Source organism: Monodon monoceros, unplaced genomic scaffold (genome assembly GCF_005190385.1).
Source record: "Monodon monoceros isolate NGI ecotype Baffin Bay Population unplaced genomic scaffold, NGI_Narwhal_1 Super_Scaffold_21, whole genome shotgun sequence".
Classification (NCBI taxonomy): Eukaryota; Metazoa; Chordata; class Mammalia; order Artiodactyla; family Monodontidae; genus Monodon; species Monodon monoceros.
In genome coordinates this window covers 3,517,866-3,528,494 of record NW_021703778.1, presented here as the reverse complement: position 1 = coordinate 3,528,494, position 10,629 = coordinate 3,517,866, and the positions used below count along the sequence as shown (strand labels likewise).

General features: G+C 42.1%; 1 protein-coding gene across 7 annotated transcripts in view; it reads left to right on the top strand.

Moving 5' to 3' along the window:
* Window positions 1–5,100: 5,100 nt before the first annotated feature.
* The window catches only part of ARHGAP12 (Rho GTPase activating protein 12), a 93,855-nt gene continuing 88,326 nt past the window's right edge, over window positions 5,101–10,629 (top strand). For 4 of the 7 annotated variants that reach the window (XM_029237226.1, XM_029237225.1, XM_029237224.1 and 1 more), the window contains exons 1-3: window positions 5,105–5,587; window positions 6,328–6,366; window positions 8,013–8,767. In XM_029237226.1, the coding sequence (XP_029093059.1) occupies window positions 8,084–8,767 (684 nt within the window). In that variant the 5' untranslated portion in view covers window positions 5,105–5,587; window positions 6,328–6,366; window positions 8,013–8,083. Of the gene's footprint in view, window positions 5,588–6,327; window positions 6,367–8,012; window positions 8,768–10,629 lie in introns of all 7 variants that reach the window. The other 3 variants (XM_029237229.1, XM_029237228.1, XM_029237227.1) reach the window with 3 other exon arrangements.

Below are 10,629 nucleotides of genomic sequence, written 5' to 3'. Positions count from 1 at the left end.
GAACAAAAGAAATGTAATTTTGTTTAACTTATTTAAAAGTGGGACAGCATAATGTAAGATATGTTAATAGGAATATCAAATATGCATGATACCACTTTTAATTTGAGTTACTGTTTAAGAAGACAGTTGTCTAATGATAGGAAGCATTTAAATCAAGTAGGTAAAAACCAGGTGGGGAGAATGTGTCACTACAGGCTCCAGGCTCACCTTGGATATTTCCTGCCCCAGCCCTTGAATCAGTCATTTCTCCAAAGAGCCTCGGCTCCTTCATTTGGAGAATGGTATTAGAAACCAAATCTGGGTGCTAGGTGTGCTTGTTGCTGCCAAGGTGTCATTTTTACTGACAGCAAGGACCTGTGTATGGTGCAGTAAGCAGTGTATAGACACACGCCTGTAATACTTCTTCATGCAATCATCTGTACCTGTGGTGAGCTAAAAGTGAGTTCACATTTCTGTCTCCAAGTCTAATGTGTTACCCCAGGACCATTCTAGCCTTCTCCCTTGCATGCCTATAAATTCGTATTCCAACATTGGGAAACTTGGTGCCCACATCTGCATTCTCTGTACTTAATTATTCAAGTCCAGTGTGTGTACATGTATAGCAGTATCAGAATTTTTAATTCATACCCCATGGGGAATGTTTTTTATGTGTTAGAACACGGTACTTATGTGCAGCTCCTTGATCTGTGTTCTTATAAACCTCACTTATTTCCAGAATGAGTGAGGTTAGCCTCTCCCTCCATCCCCTCTCCATTCAGTGAGGTTGTTCCATGTATGTGTAATACCGTTAGACTATCTTGTCACATCTGCTTTCCATCCTGGGATTCCCCTGACCTCCTAAATGATTGTTTAGAATTTGCAAACATTGAACTTCATGCTTGTGTTGTAAAGATTAATGGGTTTTGACAAGGGCATAATGTCATGTGTCCACCATTACAGTATCATACAGAATAGTTCATTGACCTAAAAGAATCCCCTGTGCTTCATCTATGGAATCCCCCCCCCCCACTTCGTCCTAACCCCAGCAATCACTGTCTCTATGGTTGTGACTTTTCCAGAATGTCATATAATATAATCATTCCGTATGTGGCTTTTTCAGGCTATGTTTTTTTCTTTCACTTAGCAAAATATATCTAAGATTCATTTCTGTCTTTTCGTAGCTCGATAGCTCTTTTCTTTTTATCACTGAATAGTATTGTAAGTCTGGCTGTCTCGCAGTTTATCCTTTCTCCTACTGAAGGACATCTTGGTTGCTTCCAGTTTTGTGCAGTTATAAAGCTTCTCTGAACATTTGCGTGCAGGACTTTTTGTGGAAATAAGATTTCAACTCATTTGGGTAAGTACCTAGGGGTGTGATTGCTAGATTGTATGGTTAAGACAACATTTAGCTTTGTATCAATAGAAACTGTTAAACTGTCTTCCAAAGTGGCTGAACCATTTTGCATCCCCATCAGCAGTGAATGAAAGTTCCTGTTGCTGTATACCCTCATCAGCATTTGGTGGTGTCAGTTTTTTTGGATTTTAGACATTCTAAGAGTTGTACAGTGGTATCTCATTGTTTTAATTTGCAATTCCCTAATGACAATGTTGAGCATTTTTTCATGTGCTCATTTGTCACCTGCATATATTCTTTCATGATGTCTCTTTTCAGATCATTTTCGATTAAAGAATTTGGTTCTGGGGCTTCCCTCGTGGCGCAGTGGTTGAGAGTCCGCCTGCCGATGCAGGGGACACGGGTTTGTGCCCCGGTTTGGGAAGATCCCACATGTCGCGGAGCGGCTGGGCCCGTGAGCCATGGCCGCTGAGCCTGCGCGTCCGTAGCCTGTACTCCGCAACGGGAGAGGCCACAACAGTGAGAGGCCCGCGTACCGCAAAAAAACAAAAAAAACAAACAAACAAACAAAAAAAGAATTTGGTTCTTTTGCGTTTTAAGAGTTCTTTGTATATTTTGGATAAAAGTCTTTCATCAGATATGTATTTTACAAATATTTTCTCCTTGTCTGTGGTTTCATTCTCCCAGCATTATCTTTCACAGAGCAGAAGTTTTTAATTTTAATAAAGTCCTATTTCTTTCATGGATTATGCATTTAGTGGTATATCTAAAGACTAATTGTCAAACCCAAGGTTATATTTCTTCCTTTTTAAATTGGAATATTTTCTTCACTCTTGTAACAATCCAAGAAAAATTTCTTACATCCACCTCATTTCTTTCTTTTTAAAAGAAATTAATTAATTAATTTTTGGCTATGTTGAGTCTTCGTTGCCACGCGTGGGCTTTCTCTAGCTGGGGCGAGTGGGGGCTACTCTTTGTTGCGGTGCGCGGGCTTCTCATTGCAGTGGCTTCTCTTGTTGCAAAGCATGGGCTCTAGAGCGCAGGTCAGTAGTTGTGGCACGTGGGTTCAGTAGTTATGGCACGTGGGCTCAGTAGTTGTGGCTCACGGGCTCTAGAGCACAGGCTCAGTAGTCATGGCTCACGGGCTTAGTTGCTCTGTGGCATGTGGCATCTTCCTGGACCGGGGCACGAACCCATGTCCCCTGCATTAGCAGGCAGATTCTTAACCACTGTGCCACCAGGGAAGTCCCTACCTCATTTCTAAGAAAGACTTGATGGCACAAATCTTTCTGAAATACTCAATGCAAATATCTTTTTTTTTTTTTTCTGTACGTGGGCCTCTCACTGTTGTGGCCTCTCCCGTTGTGGAGCACAGGCTCCGGACGCGCAGCCTCAGTGGCCATGGCTCACGGGCCCAGCCGCTCCGCGGCATGTGGGATCTTCCCGGACCGGGGCACGAACCCGTGTCCCCTGCATCGGCACGCAGACTCCCAACCACTGTGCCACCAGGGAAGCCTGCAAATAGCATTTTTATTAAAATCTGCTTGCTCTCCCAAGTACTTCTTTTGTTGTTTCCTCATTTTTGTTTCATATTTCAATCTGGGTTTGAATTTCCTTTACCAGTTTATGCTTGGCTGAGTTTTCTACTGCTTTCCAGTTACCTGATTATTTCCTGTCTCCTTTCTGGTGTTCCTATTTTTGCTATTTCTTTATGACCAGAATAGCTTATAATAGCAATGAGTATACTTTGCTTCTGTTCTTTAGGCCTAAGTATATATCTTATATTCTATATGTTTTTATTCTTAGAAAACAGGGATCATGCATTAAGAAAAAAACCTTGGGTGCCCTATCATGGCCTATGATTTCTTGTTAAGTGTACAATCTACAAAATTATTTGGTGGAATAATTTCTTATTGTGGAACTTATGCTAGAGTTGTTTTTAACTTTTTTGTTGTGCTCATTAAGTTTAATTGATTTCTTTAGTAGAGGGTTGTTTAGGGAGTGTTAATTTTAAACAAGTACTTTTAAAGCTACTGGAGGACTTAGTGTCAAGAATCGGTGCTTAAACTGTGGTATTTTTAAGTGGGTTAATATGTGTGTGAGGCTATATTAGCATTTTGTTGTTCATGGTGTTAGAATTGCTAAATATGTTGTACATGTATGTATCAGACTTAAATTGTAAGGTCATTAATTATGGATACAGTTATCCCAGTCCTCTTAAGACTTTGTTTACTTGTTTACTTTTTGATGTACCTGGTAAGGATCTCATGCTGTGAGATGTAGTTGATTAAAGCAGATGTCTTGGGGGAGGAAGATAACATTTGCTGGCTGTGTAATTTGTGCTAGGGAAGAAAATGAGAAAAATTGGTAGACAGAAAGGAGGAGGCCATTCGATTTTAAAATAGCCTGGTAGAAATGAATCTGACTTTGGTGGGGGGTGGGGAAGAAGTAAAAGTTGTAAAAAGTTGTGTGTCTGTTCTTGTTGAAACTTGAGGAAGAGGACCACTGGTAAGAGGCTTTTCACGCCTCAAAGAAAAGCAGTGGTTGTTACCGAATAGTAGATGTGCAAAAACTCTATCCTGGTGGTTGGGTACTTAGTAGTTGTGTGTGTGTGATGAAAAAGGGTGGAGGAGTGTGGTGATAAGTATAGAATATATTTCAATTGGAGGAGTGTTTTGCTCAGAGGGCGTTGTAGTTGAACAAGATTCTAATCGAAATACTTGAGAGGTTAAGATAGCAGGATAAACAGTGCTCAACCTAATCTAAAGAGAAGAATACACAGTGGGGGGAGGGATAAATTAGGAGTTTGGGATTAACATACACAGGCTAGTCTGTATAAAGTAGAAAATCAAGGGACTTCTTTGGTGGCGCACTGGTTAGGAATCTGCCTGCCAGTGCAGGGGACACGGGTTCAAGCCCTGGTCTGGAAAGATCCTACATATGCCGTGGAGCAACTAAGCTTGTGTGCCACAACTACTGAGCCCGCACTCTAGAGCCCGCGAGCCACAATTGCTGAGCCCGCGTGCTACAACTACTGAGCCCGTGCGCCTAGAGCCCGTGCTCCGCAGCAAGAGAAGAAGCTACCACAGTGAGAAACCTGCACACTGCAACAAAGAGTAGCACCCACTCACCCCAACTAGAGAAAGCCCGTGCACAGCAATGGAAGACCCAACACAGCCAAAAAATAAATAAAATAAAATAAAAATTAAAAATAAAAGAGATGATCACTCTTAATAAAAAAAAGATAATCAACAAGGACCTATTGTATAGTACAGGGAACTATACTCAATATTATGTAATAACCTATAAGGGAAAAGAATCTGAAAAAGAATGTATATATAACTGAAGTGCTGTGCTGTATACCTGAAACTTACATGATATTGTAAAACAAGTATACTTCAATAAAAAACTTAAAAAAAAAAAGAATCCACAGTTTGGGGAATAGACGAAGAAACAAACCAAAATTAAAACCACAAACATTTGTTTTAATACTGCTTATGTTTTTAAATAAAAATAGGCAGCAGATGTTATTCACATATATGCAGATAAATTTCCCTTAGATCCAAGTTTTTAGAGCTACCCCACAATTATTTTAATTTTATTTGAATCTGTAGTTTGTAATAGGGCTTTTCTCTTCATATTTATTTTATCTAACTTTTCCTAGACCTTGGATTGTGATACATAATTCCTGCTACGTGACTTTCTAGAAGTTTATTATTTCAGTTGTCTCGGGCTTCCCAGTTCGTTTCCCACCCCCATCCCCGTATTAACTAGAAACCTGTTCTCAGGTCCTGTTACCCCTGTGCTCACTCTTGCTCATGTCATCTGCCTTGTATCAACTACCTGTTCTATCTGGATGTCTTTTGACTGCTTCTCTGTCTTTCTTGTCCTCCCACTTCTCATTTCCTTTACAGTACTGAGAACTTTAGTTTGGGTGTCCCATGTTGAGCGTGGTGAAACTGACTTCCCGTTTTCCCTGGTTCCTCTTGCTCCATACCTCTGCGGTCGGTGGGGAAGGTGTGGTCGTAAAGCCTGGCAGTGAGAGGCCCGGGGCGTGGACGCCGCTAACCTGTGCTGCACTCCACCCCACGGCCCCTCCCCTGCTACCAGGAAACCATGCAGTTTACTCCTTACTCTTCATACTTCCCTTTGCTCCATGCCCGCGGATCAGTGTCTGAGCAGTTCTGGTACACCTGAGCTCCTGTAGCCTTCTGTGTATTCCCTGACTTGTTTCAGTATCTTCAGAGATGTTTCGTAAGTTATTTTATTACTTCCTGGAAAGTAAAAGAAAAAAACATCACCTGAGGATAAGTATTTCAATGTGGAATTTTGAAAAGTTGTAGTGAAAACTTTTTATGTAGGTAAAAGGATTAAGGTTCATAGTGACTAATACTGTGGTAATGCGTGAAAATAAAGGCTGATTGCTTTGAAGCTTAAAATTTCTGTTTACTGTGTGGGGAAAGACCAGGCAGATTAGGCAGGGTCGGGGTGGGCGGGGGGAGATTTTGGATATGGTTAAGTTTCAGGTACCTGTTAGGACACTGAGTGGATTCAGTTGTTGTGTGTTAGCAGTCGCCTTTAATCTAGAAGAATCTCTCTCTCTCTTTCATTTTTCATGAAATTGAGTTTTTGAAGAGTTCAGGTGTGTTTCTCATAGAATGTCTCACATTCTGGGTTTGTTTTTTACTAACGATTTTACAAAAGTTGTTACTCGTGTTCTTAGAAGTTTGAAAAGATATTTCTGTCAGGATAAAAACAGGGCGAAAATGAAGTTGAAACGAAGTGGAAATGAAGTAGGAGGGGCAGTGGTAAAGTGTGCTTTGTTTGGAGGGCGGTGCTGGATGCAGTCGTGATATGTAAAATTGTACTGTGTGCCTTATAGCTGTTGTAAAAAAGTTATGCTTCTAAAACCGTGAGCAACATTGCATTCTTAGCCTTCTTTAAGTAATCCCGGTTAAAGTTAATGAACTTTATTATTATTTTTTTTTCTATAGGTTTAAATGTAAGACTGGCTGTTTAGTTCTCCTTCTAAGGTAAGTTTTTTATTTTTATTATTTTTTTTGAAACAACATTACTATGTTAAATTTATTATTCAAGTAGTTTGTCTAGAAAGTAAATTTTAGTTGCTGAAATTGTATGTCTAACTAGTTATCACCTGGGCTTTGTCTGTTTCAGAGGATGTTGTCCCCAGGGGCGTGGTGGTTACTGCACATATAGTGTAAATAGTTTCGTGCCCGGTACTTAGGTGCGGAGGAAAATTGGGAGGCTACGCGACCTTGTAGGCACATTTCTGGTACATCTCACTAGTCAGAGTTACTCTGGTTTGCCTGAGGATCCTGGAGTGCTGGGTTGAGTGTGTTTTCCTAGGGCTGCTGTAACAAAGTGCTACCAACTGGGTGACCTAAAAACTACAGAAACTTACTCTCTCACTGTTCTGGAGCCAGAGGTCCTCTGTGCTGCCTCTGAAGGCTCTAGGGGAGAATCCTTCCTTTTGCCCATTCCAGTTTCTGGCGGTTGCTGGCATTCCTTGACTTGTAGCTGCTTCACTCCCCATTTCTGCCTCTGTCTGCACGTGGTCTTATTCCCTCCGTGTCTCCTCTCCTTGTCTCCAAGGATTTGGGGCCCACCCTAATCAATGTGAACTCATCTCAAATTGATTGCATCTGCCAAGACCCTAGTTCCAAGTACGGTCACATTCACAGGTCCTGTGTTAGGACTTAGACATACCTTTTTGGGGAACACAATTCATCCCACAGTAGTTGGGGCTCGACTTGAATTGTAGCAAAATCGAGATGCTGTGATCTTTCTGAAGCTTGAATGCTATGTTTTATGAGGTACTAAAATATTTGGAATTGTAAAAGTGAATCCTAGGTTTCTCAAGCCATTTTAGGGATATTTCTAGTAGACTTTTCATGGTGTGTGTGTGTGTGTGTGTGTGTGTGTGTAAAATTTACAAATAAAAAGACTGGTTATTTGCTGGGATTTGTGGGATTCAGCTTAACGAGGATGTGGTCATCCTGGGGTGGATGTAAGAGGAAACAAAAGTAAACTAGCAGACTCTTTTCTCTGTTTGTGTGTATTTTGCCTAAAAATAACAATGCTGCTTTTTAATCAGTTTATATTAGAAAATGAAACATATATTTGGATAACTTTTTTTTAAGCTCACTAATGCACTTGATCATTTTAGAAAATAAAGAATACAGGGTCAGTGAATGAAATTCAGGGTCATTGAAATTCAGCCTCAGCTTCCAAGAGGGTTTTTGATAAGGCATACAGTGAACCTAGAGCAATGCCTGGCCTTGGTAAGTGCCTAATATGTATTAGTTATTGTTAGTGAGCCTTTCTAAGAAAGTGAAGGAGGTTTGAGGTAGTCATGAAAGGAAGGAAAGTTCTTCTCACCTCTTATTTTTGATAGTCGTACGTCTGGTTGGTTAGCGTATTTACCATTCCAGTCATTGGTTCAGTTTTGGTCATAAACGACTGAAAAATGTAGATTACAGTTAGAATGAGAGCGTTTGTAATGCAGGACCATACATACAATATTAGACCCATGTTTAATTTCTGGGTTTGAGATTTGAAGGTAATGTTCTTTATTCTATGATGCTTGTGAATGAATATTAAAAATCCAGACTATGTTAACTTTTTTCTTCATTCTCTTCCTTCATTTAAATAAAAATAGCTGTATCGATCCAACAAGCCACAGAGCCATAATGTGGCAAAGCATCCTTTTTGAGAGGTGAATAATACGGAATGAAAATGGCTGACAGAGGTGGGAAGATTGTTCCAGGGCAGGTGTATATTGAAGTGGAATATGATTACGAATACGAAGCGAAGGACAGAAAGGTCGTGATAAAACAAGGGGAGCGATATATCCTGGTGAAGAAGACCAACGATGACTGGTGGCAGGTGAAGCTGGATGAGAACTCCAAAGCGTTTTATGTGCCTGCCCAGTATGTGAGGGAGGTCGGCCGCAGAGCCCTGATGCCGCCTGTGAAACAGGCAGCGGGGCTGCCGAATCATTCTGTGAAAACGATGCAGAGTCTCCACCTTCAGAGGTCAACAGAAAATGTGAACAAATTGCCCGAGCTTTCAAGTTTTGGAAAGCCATCGCCGTCTGTTCAAGGAACAGGTCTTATTCGTGATGCCAATCAGAATTTTGGACCCAGTTATATTCCAGGTCAGACTGTCAACCTCAGCCTGGACCTGACCCATAATAATGGAAAGTTCAACAGTGACTCACATTCTCCCAAAGTTTCTGGCCAGAATAGGACACGGTTATTTGGTCACTTTCCTGGTCCGGAGTTCTTGGACGTAGAGAAAGCTGGCTTCTCCCAGGAACAGTCTTGTGATTCAGCAGGAGAAGGCTCGGAACGGATTCATCACGATTCAGAGTCCGGTGATGAGCTTAGCAGCAGCTCCACTGAGCAGATAAGGGTAAGACTGAAAGTGGATGATGGAACACTTGTGCCACCTTCATAACCGTTTAATTATAGGTGTTACTATTTAAAAATTTTTTTTTTTTTGCGGTACGCGGGCCTCTCACTGTTGTGTCCTGTCCCGTTGCGGCATGTGGGATCTTCCCGGACCAGGGCACGAACCCGTGTCCCCTGCATCGGCAGGTGGACTCTGAACCACTGCGCCACCAGGGAAGCCCCTTTGTGTCAGTCTGTCAAGTAAAGTGAAGTAATTTTAAAAGCACATGCGTGAAACTGAAACTTGAATGTGTTTAGAAAAGTTTAATAGTGAATTTGATAAGTTTTGGGCCTAAAGCTCTGTTGTAAGTTTTATTCATCAGATTAAGTCAGTGAGGCTGCTCTTAAGGTGTGTCTGATTGTAATGGAACTAGTATGTTCTTTTTCTTTTATAGGTTTTAATTTTTCTTGTGACATTTTGAATGGAGATAGGAAAAAGGGAAGGTTCTCTAGAAAAACTTCTGATGCTTGAGATCAAGGCAGTTACTGTCAGTTTATCATCATTCGTCTTAGTCTTTTCTTCAGACCTTACGTGATACTTTGTTGTAGAATATTTCTTTCGTGTGTCCTGGAATTTTTCTGCATGTGGCTCCTTATGTATTAGTTGGACTTGGGAAAGACATGTGTTTTCTCTTCCATCTGGCCATCACCACTGTTTCACACCTGAAATGACGCTTTATGTGTAGGTCCACTAGCAGCCCTGTGTTCTCTTCATCGTGCTCATCTTAAATTCACTACGTGGCAGGTCATGGCTCCTGACCTCTCCTGGACTGTTTGGAAATCCTGTTCGATCTCTCTAGCCAGACCTCGTCCTGGCTCCTCGTGGCAGCTGTTTCAGACCTTTTCCATTTCATTCAGTTCTCCGATTCCCCTGCTCTTCCCTGCTGTCTCAGCAGGTAGTCTTGCCTCCTGTTTCACGGCAGAAGTGAAAACGGGGGGGTGGGAACTGCTTCTGCTTGGGGAGGACGTATGCACAGCAGTTAATCGAGCTGTCCTTAGATTTGAATCTGGGTCCATATCACTTGCCGGCTGAGTGATAATTGGGGCCAGTTACCTAGCTTCTGTGTGTCTCAGTTTCCTCCTCTTGACATGGGGATCACGAGTGGGTTCCTGTATACCTAGCATGCCTGCCACTCAAGCAAGTAGGGTAGGTATCTACTGCTGCTTAATAAATGACTCCTGGATCTCCTGGCTTAAAACAGTAAACATTTATTATGTCACAGTTTCTGTGGCTCAGTCATTCAGAAGCAGCTTAGTTGGTGGTTTTAAAGGCTTAGGGTCTCTCACGGGGTTGGCGTCTTACGAAGTCTTGGCCGGGCCGGAGCAGCTGCCTCTAGGATGGTCACTCACGTGGTACTGTTTGGGCCTCTTTGCAGACGCTTCAGTGTTGTGACTAGCTTTCCCCTAGACAGAGCCATCCAAGAGGGAAGAGGGTGGAAGCTGCATTGTCTTTTATGCCCCGATGTTGGAAGTTGCGCCCTGTCATGTCTTAGCAATCACACAGCTCAGCCCTGCTCTGTGTGGAGGTTACAGCACAGAGTGTGAATGTCAGGCTACGGGACATTAAGGGTCACCTCGGGGCTGGCTATCGCAGTACGCATTCGGCACCACAGAGCTGTCATTACGGTTGTCGTCGTGGTTTCTGTTACAGTTATTCCCACCATGAAACCTACAGGTGCACCAGTGTCATCAGTGATCTCCCCCCAGTACAGGCAGTGCAGGTGTGGCATCTTCTGTCAATGAGTGGTCTCTTCATATTTGCTTTTCCCTCTTTTTCACAAACCTTTTGCTAAACATTGTGTAGCGTTGTGCTCGTATGGCTTT